Here is a 15,302-nt window from a genome sequence, read left to right on the forward strand (position 1 = left end):
AGGTACGTTAGATGGTAGCTTTTTAACTGTTAGCCAGCTTTGCTGATTTGGTGTAAAAGGCGGGTTAGTTCAATATATTTGGAGGGAGAAAGGATAGGGAAGTTCAGTACAATTGAAAGTTGACCATCTAGTGGTCATCTGGATTTTTGCAGCTCAGATTTGGTTGCCTTCATGATTCCAGGTTATTGATCTTTGAAGAGGAAACAAAGTAAACCAATCTGAGAACAAAGACAGCTGATAAAGGAAACAAATGCCCTGAACTCCTGGCCCTGAAGAAATACAATCATCATTTATATCCAGGCCCATGGTTTAGCTCAATGTGCAAACTCAACTGGCTCTAAGTTACACAGTAGCAATAGCAATAGCAATAGCAATAGCAGTTAGACTTATATACCGCTTCATAGAGCTTTCAGCCCTCTTTAAGCGGTTTACAGAGTCAGCATATCGCCCCCAACAACAATCCGGGTCCTCATTTTACCCACCTCGGAAGGATGAAAGGCTGAGTCAACCCTGAGCCGGTGAGATTTGAACCGCTGAATTGCAGATAACAGTCAGCTGAAGTGGCCTGCAGTACTGCACCCTAACCACTGCGCCACGTCGGCTCAGTAAGTTTTATGGCTAGTAGAGAGTTGGAAACAGAGAATGAGAGGGCTGGATGGAGTCACGGAAGCAGTAAGCATGAGCTTAAATGGACTCCAGAGGATGATAGAGGACAGGAAGGCCTGGAGGAAGGTTGTCCATGTGGCCGCAATAGGTTGGAGATGACTTTGCAACTAACAACAACTTCCCAGTCTCTGTATGAAGAGCTCCTCACAGTAATCCCATCTCAAGATGTTAAGAAATGATCTGGTGAACTGTTCTTCCATTTTATGGGTAAAGTATGTTTGCACTATTTATTGCCTGGGGATCAATAAATCAGTGGTCAAACATCTCCAGCCTGGAGCTGCAGTGCTTGTGCAGTTTAGAAGACTCCAGCCAAATTGTGTCACCTGCTCCAAGAAAGAGATTGAGAGGTGAATCTTCCTTTCAGGAAATGCTCTGGGCTCACCTTTGTGCCTGTCCTGGTACTCTTCTTCCCCCAAACTCTAGGAAGCTTTAGGACTGGCAGGAAGCAATAACTGAAAGGAGCAGATGAGAAAGGAATGTTGCACAGAGCGGCCAGCTCAGCAACTGATCATCAATATCATTGTAGGAGCGCAAGTGAAAATAAATCCACGGGACTGTTGTTGGAGAGGCGGCTGGGCTTCTCTGGAGCACATGCCAGTTCCTTCATCCATTCACCCCCTCCAGCCCCCCTTTCAGCCACAACACTGCCCCAAGCAGCCAACTAATCCCCATAGGGAGAGTACATGAAATCAGATGGACAAGTTTTGATGTGAAGCAGCAGCTTAGGGCAAGCTCAGGTTTCCTAGAGATTTGCTATATTTATCTCTGTGATTTAATGCCCACACGGGGTTTAAATGCCACCAAGCAGTTGGTGTGAGGAGCCAGAGTTTCATTCCCCAACACAGACTCTGCTTTGCCAGACGCTCGCTATGGAACTCCTAGAGACCAACCCATACATTTTTACAGACCGGTTCTATGATGGGGAAAACTACCTGAGCCCACATTTACACAACTACGAACAGGCTGCCTACCAAGACCGAACGGCCATGACGCTTTGTCCTGATGGCCGGGCAGGTATAGAAGAAAAAGTCTCAGTTGTGGCAGACCATAGTCCCGGCCAGTGTCTGCCTTGGGCATGCAAAGTGTGCAAGAGGAAAAGTGTGTCCATCGACAGGCGCCGCGCGGCCACCCTCAGAGAGAAGCGCCGTCTGAAGAAAGTCAATGAAGCCTTTGAAGCTTTGAAAAGGAGCACTTTATTAAACCCAAACCAGCGGCTTCCCAAGGTGGAGATCTTGCGCAGTGCCATCCAATACATTGAGCGCTTGCAAGCTCTGCTTACTACCCTCAATCAACAGGAACGGGACCAACCGGAACTACGCTTCTGTAACGCCATCACCCAGCCAGTGGTAAGTGCCAGGGGTGGGTTCAAACAATTATCTACAGGGAAACAGAACTCACAGCAATAGGAGCCCTTCCAACTAGGTGGGCAGGCCACAGTACCGTAGGCAGGCTACAGTATGTTCAGAATTCACACTGATCGCAATACTTCAGCACATACAGTTGATGACATGATGACTGTCATTTATGTAGCTCTAAAAGTGGATGAGACAAAGTTATGGAGGCTAGTGATGTAACTACTCTTGAATCATAGGCAATGTTTCTTTATTGGCAGTTTCTGGTAGTGGTACTGTTTGGTCATTGTATTGAGCAGATTCTGGCACCAAAAGGGCCTTTGGACTAATCCAAAAGGGCTCTTATGTTTTTAGGAATGCCAGGTTTAAAATATTGGCATTACCAATACCCAATACTCACTACTGAGTATCTCTACTGAGGTTAAAATGATTCCTACGGAGTCAATACATACAATGATTGATATACAACATCAATCATTCTCGGTTAAAAAGACTAATAATCCCCCCTTTTTAAAAGACAAAAAATCTGTGTTTGACTAGTTTATTGTTTTTATTTTTTGCTTTTTGCCACACAAACTCATTTCTTGTAAATAAATAAATAAATAATCTGATCCAGCATTATTACATTTCTATGAGCCTATGGACAGAATAACCTTACTCAAAGCAAAACCAAGCAAGCCCACAGTCTCATTTATTACTTAGTCGTATCCTAAAGGAGTTTTTTTTCCCCAAAGGAGCCCACAGCAGTTCACAAGAGAACTCACATTATCTTAAATGATACCATTGTAATAAACCAACATTCCTTAAAACTGACAAGCATATAAATTATAACAATTTTTTGTTATACACTATAAGTAATAAGATAACCATGTTTATTAACATATCTGACCAATTAACAAGCATACAGGCAACTCAATACTGGTTTAGAAAAACCTGTATAAACTGGAAGATTATATATCCAGAAGAAGAATGAATTTTATTTTAATATAGCATTGTTAAATGTGTGTGTTGTTAAACATACATTATTAGTGGGCAGTTATTGGGCAATCGTGTGTATTTCTACACTGTATCCCTGTAAATTAATTTGTAACTTTTCAGGACTTCTTATTTAAATTGCCTGAACCCGTAAATTACTAACTCCACTGCAAAAATATGGAAGAACTATAGTAAATTAAACAACCCCACAATGATCAAATACATTTTACAATACTTTAGTTGCTTAGAGAAAGCACACTACTGTACCTAGATGTATTTTTCAAGATAAGCACAAAAAAAGGGGTAATGATTAAAACAGAAGTGACTGATGGGTAATGTTACATTCAACAGATGAGACTTCAGGATCAAGCTCTAGCAGATGTGTCAAAGTAGAGCGATAGGATGAATGGTAGGAGCTGACATTTGCTAAGTTCAAGTGGGTTCCTAGACATTTCCATTTAAAAACACCCACGGACATTTGGATACCGACCTGGAGTATCAATCCAAAAGGAAGAGGAGCAGATGCCTGAATGTCGAGGCTCAGTAGCAGAATTTATCTTGTCACTTCAGCTTCCCATATTTTTCTAGTGCCCTTTCAATATATGAGCTTGCCAGAAACATAGTTTTTCTAATAATTAGATTAAGAAAATCAGGAATGTTTGTATATTTGAGAGAATGAGAGAAATGTGTGTTTGAGAGAGATAAAATCTCACAAAGAGTAGAGTTGCTATCAAAGCTATTGAAATTACATTGGCAGCTGCTTGAAATTACAATCAAATATTCAGAATTTGTAACTTTTTATTTCTATTCACTCTTATCTGTCATCTTGATTTTTTCAAAGGTAGAATTAATGGAACTTTAACATCATACAGATGTTTTTTTTTCATCCCCCCTTCCCAACATAGCCACATCTTTGGAAGGAAACCTACCGGTACTTTTTTCCAGAAAAAAACACTGAGCTGTTTAATTGCAGATAACCACGAGGGTAATTCTATTTATTAGCACTAGATGGAGATAATTTGTGTTTTTTACTTTGGAAATTCTCCATACAAATAACACATCCACATTTGTTCTAAATAACAAGAAGAATGTGCTAGCAGAAATTTCATAAGCGATGATCACTGCTACATGTCACTTTTGTTCCAGTAGACCCAATTTTCCTCTTGCATATTTCCATATTTACAAACTATTTGCTGATTCAATTGGCACAGGTTAAGCAGGTTGTCTTGGACAAGTCATCCAACTTTAATAATTGGGTGTATTTATTTAAATTCAAAATCCAGAATAACTCTTGTCTTTTTCTAAAGTATTTAATTTCAGGAAATTTGCTTTTCACTGCATCTTCCCATACTACACAAACCCAAACCTGGTGTGGGTGTGAGTGTACATATGTATACATATATACATACATACATTTCCAAAGAAACAAGAGGAACAGCTGCATGCCAAAACACACAGAGATGTAAGAAAAAGCTATTGCACGATTAACACTTAATACTTGGTCATAACATGTATTTCAATGTACAGGTTAACAAGTACAACACCAATCATATCCAGAAAATCTCATTGTTCTCTCAGTTGCTAGAACCTTAAGTTCACGAAGTAATAATATCTTTGATGAGGTAAAGTATGACCAAATTCATACTTTAAAACAGTTAATTCAATCGTCGCATTAGCGATCCAGTTGCATTTATATACATGTTCAGAATCAGTTTAATACTCAGCTCCCTCATTATGTACCCCACGTCATGTGAATATTGTGCAAATGATACATATAACAATCATATATAGTTACCTATTATATATAATGATGTAATATGTGAATATAATTCTGTAAATCTCATGTCTTGCTATCAATTTTGAACAATAGCTAGGCTCATCTCTGAAGCTATCAAAAAACAAGAAGCGGTAGGGAATAACTCCAAGATAAAGAAAAAGCGATAAGCTATGTTGAAATTTTTTGAGCCCTGTTACATTTTAGTTTGGGTTCTTCTCCTTTTCTGCCTTTCATATTCAACAAGGGGGAGGGGAGCATATACTGTAACCATTTTTCATTTCTGAAACCTTTGGTCTAGATGTTGATGAAACTATTGTTGCTCTATTTCCTCTCTATCATATATTTTGTTATAATAACTGTTTTACTCTGTTTCAATCATATCATCTTCAAGGTAGACTCATCAGCGTTTTTATTGTGGATCAAGATTTTGAATAGGTGATTCCTAACAAAATATATTTTGGAAGAACAAAAAGCAATGGTAGGAAAAGAAAGCAATAAAAATGATCTGTTTAATCTAGTACAAAAGAGAAGGCAAGGAGGATGCAATCAGTGAAGAACTTTGATTCAATTCCAAATATCTTCATCTTCTGATTCCAGGTGCCAAGTGACCATGGATCTAGTAGCACCTCATGCAGTCCAGAGTGGAGCACTCATTTAGAGTTCAGCACTCATTCTACAGGTAGGCTGGGTACAGGTATCCAAATCCAAATCCCAAAATCCTGACCATTCTTACTTGAAATTAAACTCTCTGCCAACTTCCGTTCCTGTACATTTTAATATATGCACATTTTGATACTGTTTCCATGGGACTACAGACTGGGGAAAAAATCGTGTAATGATAAAGCTTTTGTGTTTCTTAAGAAATAGCAATAAATTCTGAATTGTGAAGGAGATTGTTGGCAACTCTGCTTTTTTAGAAGCAAGCAAGTGTTGTGTGTGAAATCTGGAGATTATGTAGTTTCTGAAAAGCAACAGAAATTCACCAATTTAGATTTTAAAATAAGCTCCTTAAAAAAAGGAACTGCTTTATCTGTGATATTTATCCCCAAGGAGTCCTGGTGGCGCAGTGGTTAGAATGCAGTATTGCAGGCTAAATCTGCCAACAGTCTGGAATTCAACCCTGACGGGCTCAAGGTTGACTTAGCCTTCCATCCTTCCAAGGTTGGTAAAATGAGGACCCAGATTATTGGGACAAATATGCTGGCATTGTAAACTGCTCAGAGAGTGCTGTAAAGCACTGTCGAGTGGCATATAAGCCTAAGTGCTATTGTTATTGCTAAGAAAATTTATTTAAATTGATTTTAATACAATGTAAATATTAAGAAATAAGTGTATAAATTGAACCTCTTCAAGTCAACAAAAAACACAAAACTCCAAAAATAGTATTATATTTGAAAATTGTTAATGACCAAGCCCAGATCTCATCACACTGCCAGTATAATTTACAATATTTATGTTTTATCAGTGGTCCAACATTGTAGCTGTCATATTTCTCTCTCCAGCTGATTTGAAACTGAGGAGAAATGATGCTTTTCCATATTTCACTGACAAGGGTGACTGTTTGCTCTACTTTATTAAGCACAGTCGTCCACCTGATTCTGAATGGCTAACAAGATCTAGTTTAGAGTTAAATGATTTTATCACTTAGTCTGAAGTTACTATGTGAATACATTAGGACCCATTGAACGTGATTTTATATAGTAACCTATCCATCTTTTAATGATTCTTGGAATCTTCACTTTTAGTTGCAATAAAATACTTTGTAAAAATACATTGAATGACTTTAATAATCAAAATGATAGAAAGTATCTTAGAGAAAGACAGATCAAAATTATGACTGAATTCCACCACAAGGTGTCTCAGATTTTGATTCTCCATTAGCACAAGGGTCAAACTCGTCGTGTCACGTTGATGTCATGTAACATATCATGTTTTTTGGTCTGTAGGGTGGGTGTGGGCTACACATGACACATCTGGCCCGTGGGCCGCCAGTTTGACACCCTTGTAGACCCATAGGATCTCCCCTCCTTCCTATCTTGTCTAGTAGCAATTGGGTTTTCAGAGAAGGCTCTCCACTTAAAATTACTCCCTTGTTCTCCACAGATCACTTGCTGGGCGATGATTCTTCTGAAGACCGCAATCTTCATTCTCTCTCTTCAATTGTGGATAGTATTGTGGTAGAGGATGTAGCTGTTGCGTTCCAGGAAGAGAGATCTCAGAACTGAAGCAGCAGCCAACAGTAGCCATCTCTTCATTTTAGTCATTACCAGCACATTGTAAAATAGAAGAAACAGGATACTAGAACTTTATAATTAGAAGATAATTATATTCTCACTAATACTGAATGATATTCCAAATAGGGAAGAGTTCCCAGCTAACACAATGGCATTTTGTTTCCCAATTCTGACTGTTCTAGATTACAAATGAAGCCACTTATCCAATTCCATATGCCTGAAAGTGGTTTTGTTTTTGTTTTGTAACCCCTCAAACGTAGGCAAGCTAGTGAGAGATGCCTAATCATACTCATTTAAGCTTCTGCCTGGTTTTCAAAAAGAATATTGTGACTTCAATGAAAAATATGGAGCTGAATAGCATGTCCAATGTCATCTGATGTATTACTGCAAACACTAATTAAGGTTGAAAGAAATAACAGAACAGCATGCTAATGAAGAATGTGTTTCCTTCCCGGTTTTTAGAAATGTTGTTCCTTTGGGGGCCAATTATTTTTTTTTATTGTGGGTGTGTGCAAATGTGTGTGTTTTAAAGATGCTATTCGACCAACTTCTTTTGGCAGTTAGTTTGCAATTTCCAGGCACAAAAGCTATAGAGAATGCTGCCACTAAAGTTTTCTCTTTCTGACTCTTTTTTTATTTTTACTGTGTGCAGTTATCATTTTTGTATTTTGCTAATTTATTGTGAGATTTTTTAAAAAATAAAGCTTTTCTTTGGTTAAATTTGAGATGGCATGGAATGCTCTCTTGGTTTCTTATTGAAAGTACTAAAAATATTCCCTGAAAAAGAAGTGTATTTCATACAAATTATACTCTGTATATCTTTTGAGCCCACCCCCTTCCCCTTTCAGTGCTACATTTGATTCATCCACTTTTCTTTGCCAATACAAAACTTAGCAAATGGTATGAATCTCCACGTATACAAGAGACTCCCCCAGGCTAATTTGTTCTAATTATTAACATACATATGCAAAAAGAAAACATGGAGGGAGGACAGTTCTATGGAGATGCCATCCTATCAATAGCACTGATTTTCTTGTTGATTACCTTACAAAATTAATGACAGAATGTTAATCCATTTTTCTCATGAAAATTCACACTGCAACTTTGGGCCAGGCACTCTCTCCAGACTCCAACCTATATCACTGGGTTGTTGGGGGGAGGTGCAAATGGAGGAAGATGGGGTGGGATTCAGCCAGATCGGACCGATTTGGGCAAACCAGATGTTAATTTTAATCTGGTTCACCAAACCAGTAGTTAAAATGACCAGCTGACCCTGCCAACCCCGCCTCATCCCACCCCCATCCCCCCAGGAGTCTCCATGTGGCCGGTTCATCATGTCAGGTAAGTGCAGGGCCCGCATGGAGGCTCTGGGAGGGCGAAAAAGGCAGCCTACCAGAAGTACCAGAAGTCCGGCAACAGGCCCGTTTCCGGCTTCCAGAGTGTCTCCAGAGCCCGGGGGACACCATTTTTGTCCTCCCAAAGGTTCAAAGAATGCCTCCGGAGCCTGGGGAGAATGAAAATGCTCCCCCTGCTGCTGTGATGCAGGCAGCCTACTAGGCCACACTGCCATGGTTACATCCACCCAGCAACCGGTTTCTAAAATTTTTCAATCTTACCCCTGGTGTTATGTATGTCACCTTGAGTTCCTGAAGAAAAGGTGAGATATGAATCTAACAAGTAGATCAATATAGGTGCATAATGAGCAGTATAGTCAACTTTAGATTCTTATTTTGAAACCTCTACATTCTGAGGCTATTTGAAAAACATGAGGTCATTTTGTTTTCAGTGCAATCCTCTGAGCCCATATTTCTCTTAAATAATACTGTATAAGCGAGCCGTGGAAATACTATGAATAGCAATTCATTTTTTAAAATGTAATGTCGCAGCAGTGTTATATACATATGCTGTTATTTCCTTTATTTCCTTCCCTGAGATGCTTTAGCCTAATTACAGCATAATTTTTAGCCATTAAATCATACGAAAAAGAGGCAGGACATTGGGTATTCTTACTCAACAAAATCAATCAAAAAAGGCAAGCTAGACACTGAAAAGTAATGTTGCAAAATGTGCTTTTAACATTAATTCAGAAACATGTGTCAACTATTAGTAGTCTAGGATACAATTCCCCTTGTCTGCAGTGTATACTGGTAGAAAAACAACAAAAATAGCACATACTTGTGAAATTGACAAAAGTCAGCACATCCACAGAGACAAAATGTTCTGTGCAGGTCACCCAACAGAGGTGTTTTTCATTTACAGCAGTGAGCTCATCTTGCCTGAATAACTCATTGCTAAAGGAAAATGCTCATATATTAACATGACCAATTTAAAACAGCACAATGAACAGTATCCAGCCATGACACCCATGTTTATTCTCTCTGTCAGGAAGCCCCATGTAGCATTTAAGGGACTGTCTGTCCTCAGCCACCCATCAGCCACCCATCAATCACACCAGGTGCAGCAGGAGAGGCATGTTACAGATCCTGTCTGCTAAATCTATCCATCTAACAGGACCCAGAGATTAGCCTTTTTTGCTGTGGAATCCATTCTTTGGAACATGATTCCCCCTGAGGTGAGATTACTTTATTGTCCTTCCAGAAATCTCTTAACATGTGTGGCAGATTTTTCCCCCAACAAGTTTGGAGATCTCATGATAATAAAGAGCCCATGACATGGTTATATTATATGTGATATTTTGGTTTGTGATCTTATTTATATTTTATGTTAATTGTTTTAACAGTTAAGATGATTTTGTTGGTTTTATTGTAGATTACCCAGAGTCACATTAGTAAAATAGGCAATTATATAAATTTTGTATACTGTGATGATAGGAGAGAAGGAGGGAGGGAGGGAGGGAGGGAGGGAGGGAGGGAGGGAGAATAAATCTTTCAAATGGAATAAGTAAATGAGATAAACCTTCCAGTTTGACTACATTCATGATATGATTCTGAGGAGAGACGCTGCATTCACGTAGAAGACAAGTATGAATCAATCAGCCTTGTTTTAAAATCAGATTTATTGGAACACACATACACCCATTCCTGACCTATTTGCAGGGTTTGGAATCCATGCAGTACCAATATAACAAAAGAAAGAGATTATTCATATAAAGGGATCACTTACTTTGTAAATTAAAAAAATATTTAATACTGTATTAGGCAAGTTGTACACCAAAAAAGACATTGCAACTGTACAGTCTCTTGGATATTGCACTTTCAAACAGCACTGTATGAATATATGGCATTCCAGCCACCAAGAAATACCACATCAGTAATAGGGGGGCACACAAGGCAAAAGGCATCATGAAGAGACAAACAGATCCTACCCTAGGAGAGAGAAATAGTAACAGCTAAAATTTTGTGGGGATCACAGGCTACCTGTAGATGCAGAGAGAAGGAAAGGGGATTTTTCTGTCTGTCTATGTGGAAAAGATAGATTATTCCTGGTAGATCCAACAGAGATGTCCAAGAACATCTTCTGCTTTCCCATCATCGGGTTTAATTTTCTTCCATACATGAACATGGGATCTAAGAAAAGCCCATACAAAACTTGCTTGGTAACCAACCTCTCCCTTCTCTCCATCAAGCACCAGTCCATTTTGTTTCTAGCCTGGGTATTTCTTAACTGAGGACCTATGTTGTCCGTGGTCTTGTGGTGCGATGAGAAGCTCCAGCAGAAGCCCAATGCACCTGAGGAAGAGTTCAGAGCTGGGTTTTCCCATCTTCATTTGCCTTGTTTCTTGGTGATTGTCTTATTAGGTCCAAACTGTACAGTAGGAACAAGCAGCTTCTGCTGCTCTCAGGCATAATGGCAGAGTGTAGCACAGGCAGACAATGGTGCAGGAACTGCTGCAGACCAGCATTAAGGTGCACCCACTTCTTACCAAACCTATGTCAAATCATGGTGTCATACATAGTGCAGACTTAGAGACAGAGAAGCCTGTTCTCTTTCTCAATGAGGGTATCTTTAAAGCCAAGGGAAAAGATTTGATTGGGATTTAATGATACCAAACAGGAGATCAAAGGGTTGTATACAAGCAGGAAGAAGAAAGTTCTGCTGGCCATGAGGCCTAAAAGGATTGACCAGTAGCTTCTGTTCTTTGGAGCTAAAGGAGCAGGCATGATCTCCTACTCCCGGAAAGCAGCCAGCGTATAACCATAAAGATAGTGGGAATGTGCTGCAAAAGATAGAAAAAAATGAGATAATTAAACTTCAATAAGAACGGAAAATGTACTGTGAGAAGTTTGTTTTGCGTTTGTTTTCATTCTGAACTGGCAATCTAATTTTGCTTTACAACAGCAATTAAGGTTGTCCTGAAATATGTACTGTTTGTTGACAAAATCATTTCACCTTCTGTGTCTACGCACTTTCCAGTAGAATTAGGATCACAGTTTTTAAAACTGCATGCTTTCAGGTTTTGTCCTAATAGATTTCAAGGGCACCTGCCTGGAAAGAGCTCCCCTATTGTATTTTAAAGGAATATTGAGAAAAACTGATTTAGCTTTATGTTCTCACACGGCACCTCCAGTAACTATTCAGTAGGGCCATGTCTAAAGGATGACAGGCTAGGCATCCCCAAAGGACTGAATTCAAGTGAATGACCCACATTACTGAGAACATATGGGAGAATCTCCTGGTTGATGTCTTTTTTCCTCTGCCAGGTTACATGATTCCATTAAGGTTGCTTCACCTAAATTTGTCAAAACAGTGGAGCTGGCATATTACATCACTAGGCCTTTACTGAAGAGGCAGAATATATACTCTACTGATAAACATAGAACTTGCAGAACAAATGGCAGACACTAGCAAAAAAATGGGTGATGCATCTAGAATCCCAATAAACAAGGACAAGTCTGTTTTTGTCTCTGTTATCAATATCAATGTTGATGTTGCCTTGGGGAGGAAGGGATACAGTTTGCTATCTTTATCCAACAGCTGTCATCTTCACTTCCACAGAGACCTTCCCTGCCTCTGTTCATCACATTCCTAATGCTCCCTCCTCTTTGTTATTATAACCCACTAAGATTTTGTGGACATTTCAGTCACTTGCATCTCTTATAGCATGTAACCAAGCTGATCAGTACCCTGCTGTGTGGAGAAAACATCCCAAATAATCTGGAATAGAAGGTGGTGCCTAAAAGCTCTACTGTGATAATTGATATGCCATAAAATAGATCTTCAGTGCAAATGTTGTAATTATTAAAATGGTTTTGAATTCAGTTTCCTTTTAATAAATGTTTTGAAAAGATTGCATTTCACTCTAGGATACTGTCATTGTTACTGACATTGTTATAGCCATTTGATGGGAATTCTTTCCTGTATAATTTGTGTTAAAGTATAATATTCTCTCATATACTATTAGCATTTTTTCTTTATTTTATTTCTTTATTTATTTTTATTTATTTATTTCTTTATTTTTCAAGAAACTTAGGAGAGCAACTCAGGAGACGTCCAGAAAGCTTCACAGTTGAACAGGAATCCGTATCAAAACTAATAAAATCTCATTTTAAACCATACTTTCTACTGTTTGGTGTCCAATATTATTTTATCCATTTAAGGGATGAAGCTGGAACTAAAAAGGTCAATTATTTTCATCATTTCTTTGCTGGCTCATGTCACATAACAAGATTTCTTAGTGAGAGATGAAGTGCTTTCTTTTTTTCTTAATATTGTTTCTTGACAATTAAATGTAGGGAAAACTGGGTTTTGTGCCCTGCTTAAATATGAAGACATGGACTAAACCAGTGGTGGGGTTCAAAATTTTTTACTACTGGTTCTGTGGGCGTCCCTTGGTGGTTGTGGCATTGCTTGGTGGGCGTGGCTTGGTGGGCGTGGCTGGGTGGGCATGACATGGGAAGGATACTGTAAAATCTCCATTCCCACTCCACTCCAGGGGAAGGTTACTGCAAAATCCCCATTCCTCCCAATCAGCTGGGACTTGGGAGGTAGAGAATAGATGGGGGTGGGGCCAGTCAGAAGTGGTATTTACCGGTTCTCCGAACTATTCAAAATTTCCGCTACCGTACCCCCAGAACTGGTCAGAACCTTCTGTATACCACCTCTGGACTAAACAGTTTATTAACAGATAAAGTCGATTAAGCCACACCCAGTAAAGGTAAAAAAAAAATCTGAGTTTAGCAACATGAAGGTAAGAACTGAATTTGGTAGCGATAGTCCTCGGCTTACAACCACAATTGAGCCCCAAATTTTTGTTACTAAGAAGGACAGTTGTTAAGTGGATTTTGTTCCAATTACAACTTTTCTTGCCACAGTTAAATGAATCATTGCAATTGTTAAGTTAGGGGTAATTAAGTCAATCTGGCTTCCCCATTGACTTTGTTTGTCAGAAGGTTGCAAAGACCTGGGACACTGCAATTATCATCAATATGAATCAATTTCCAAACATTTGAATTTTGATCATGTGATCAGGAGATGCTGTAACAGCAATAAGTGTGAAAAACAGTCCCAAGTCATTTTTTTTCAGTGCCGTTGTAACTTTGAACGGTTGCTAAATGAACAGTTGCAGCCGAGGACTACCTGTACTTCAAGTAACTTCTGGTTTCATCCATTATTTTCTGGATCCTCTATAGAATATGAAGACTGTGCTTGCTCTTTCCTAGTTTCTAAACTTACCTGGAGCCTTGGCCAATTCCCACTGGAAATTGCATTTCAGCAGGAATATGTCCGGACTGTGGATGTTTCCAGCCTTTGAGACCCAGGTGCACCAACTGCAAACCATTTAGCACAGCACACGAAAGCATGCAATTAGTGGGGTCAATAAGCTCTCATGCAAAGCTCATTATGAAATTTTGGTTGCCTGTTGATGACTGCCTATTTTAGCTTATTATGGATTTAGGAATTTAGGTGAATTTCTTAGCAGATATATTTTAATAAATCATTATCCAATGAGCTTAAAAGCCATGACACACATCATCCTGGTCTCACCAACAAATAGTTTAGGATATGGTAACAGAAATTTTAAAACAGTGAAGGAATGCTATTAATAAACTTGAAAAATAGCAAAATGAATTTCATAGTTTATGATCATGGAAAAGGGCATCCATGGAAATTGTTCATTCTAAATTATTTTAGAATTCAAATATTTTATACTATATTTTAATTATATTTATATTTTATTTATATTTTATTTGTTTGCATCCTGCCTTTATTATTTTTGCAAACAACCCAATGTGGCGAACATATTAGCAACTAATCAGTAATATTTTATTTTGTATTACAAACTTCTCATAAAATATGTTGCTCTTTCCTTAACCCCAACTAAGGTAACTAAGGAAATGCTCTGCATGGAATTCAGATAATATTTTTCAGCAAACATTAATTATTCTTCTATTTTTTTGTCTATGTCAAACCTCTGCTATATGTTTTGGAGGTAAAAATTCAATGTAAAATATTCATTTGGTAGTTAGGCTGATGCTTAAAAGAATAGAACACTGGGCTGCATATCGACAGAGAATATACCATACACACCATGCACGACCCAGAGAACCATCTAACTTTTTAGAATGGTGTAATTCATGTCTCATGAATTATAGTAGTTTTATCATACCTTCTGGTGGCATTTTCTTCGGTGGTGCTGAAGGAGGTGGCAGAGGCACCAAAGAGGTCACTCGAAAACCTGCAGGAAGGGTTTCTGCTGATCCACTAACCATGGTGATACTATGAAAGTCTCGAGGGCGGAAACGTTTTCGCCAAGAAGGAGTTCGCCGAAATGTCTTGTCTTCACCCTATAAGGAAAAGGATACTTACATCATATATTGCACAGAGTAACCACAGGAATCTATACGATTTCCAGAAGGAGATCAAAGATTAGGACAGCCTGTAAAAACTGGAACTGGGTTAATTATTCATGGGTTTCAAGTAGAACTGGGTTTCTCAGGAAACATCTTTTTTATTTCTTTTTGAGAAAACCTTTGAACTTTTTCTCTCATCATATTAGAAAAAGGAAGCAGAAATATCTTCAAATATTATTCACAGTATACAAGTATGTATTGGTGGATTAAAGACTATGGTCACATCTAGCAACACTCTGCTTTGGAATCATGATGTTGGATGAAAAATTGAAACAGGCTGACCCACAGTTTGTCACTACTATCTCTTACAGTGGCAACACAGGCAATCCTTAAATTATGCCTGCAGTTGGGATTAGACTTGTCATTGCTAAATGATGGGGTTGTTACATCATTTAGTGCATGCGAGCAAAGGGAGGAAGAAGGAGGAAGAAGGGAGGGACGCAAACAAAGAAAGTCCAGGTGTAGGGAAAGAGACTTACTCAAGCAA

The 15,302-nt window shown here is 38.7% G+C and overlaps 2 protein-coding genes across 8 annotated transcripts in view; one reads left to right on the plus strand and one right to left on the minus strand.

Annotated features, from left to right (window-relative positions):
* The first annotated feature begins 1,460 nt into the window (after positions 1–1,460).
* MYOG (myogenin) lies at positions 1,461–7,611 on the plus strand. 2 transcript variants are annotated; one of them, XM_014066097.2, is made up of 3 exons: positions 1,461–2,012; positions 5,368–5,449; positions 6,874–7,611. In XM_014066097.2, the coding sequence occupies exons 1-3, from the start codon at positions 1,461–1,463 to the stop codon at positions 6,993–6,995; spliced, it is 756 nt and encodes a 251-aa protein (XP_013921572.2). In that variant the 3' UTR covers positions 6,996–7,611. The 2 variants fall into 2 exon arrangements, with proteins under 2 accessions (XP_013921572.2, XP_087576944.1); XM_087720818.1 differs by lacking the exon at positions 6,874–7,611 and adding an exon at positions 4,314–4,465 and having other exon boundaries at positions 5,368–5,428.
* A 2,390-nt stretch (positions 7,612–10,001) lies between these two features.
* The window catches only part of PPFIA4 (PPFI scaffold protein A4), a 116,002-nt gene continuing 110,701 nt past the window's right edge, over positions 10,002–15,302 (minus strand). For 4 of the 6 annotated variants that reach the window (XM_087720246.1, XM_087720248.1, XM_087720244.1 and 1 more), the window contains 3 exons: positions 14,572–14,749; positions 13,638–13,732; positions 10,002–11,181 (listed from right to left, as the gene is read on the minus strand). In XM_087720246.1, coding sequence (XP_087576372.1) covers positions 13,674–13,732; positions 14,572–14,749 — 237 coding nt within the window. In that variant the 3' untranslated portion in view covers positions 10,002–11,181; positions 13,638–13,673. The remainder of the gene's footprint in view (positions 11,182–13,637; positions 13,733–14,571; positions 14,750–15,302) is intronic. The other 2 variants (XM_087720249.1, XM_087720247.1) reach the window with 1 other exon arrangement.

The sequence above is a fragment of the Thamnophis sirtalis genome, unplaced genomic scaffold (genome assembly GCF_051295495.1).
Source record: "Thamnophis sirtalis isolate CommonGarterSnake01/CBP01778 unplaced genomic scaffold, rThaSir2_p1.2 scaffold_7, whole genome shotgun sequence".
In the NCBI taxonomy this organism is placed as follows: Eukaryota; Metazoa; Chordata; class Lepidosauria; order Squamata; family Natricidae; genus Thamnophis; species Thamnophis sirtalis.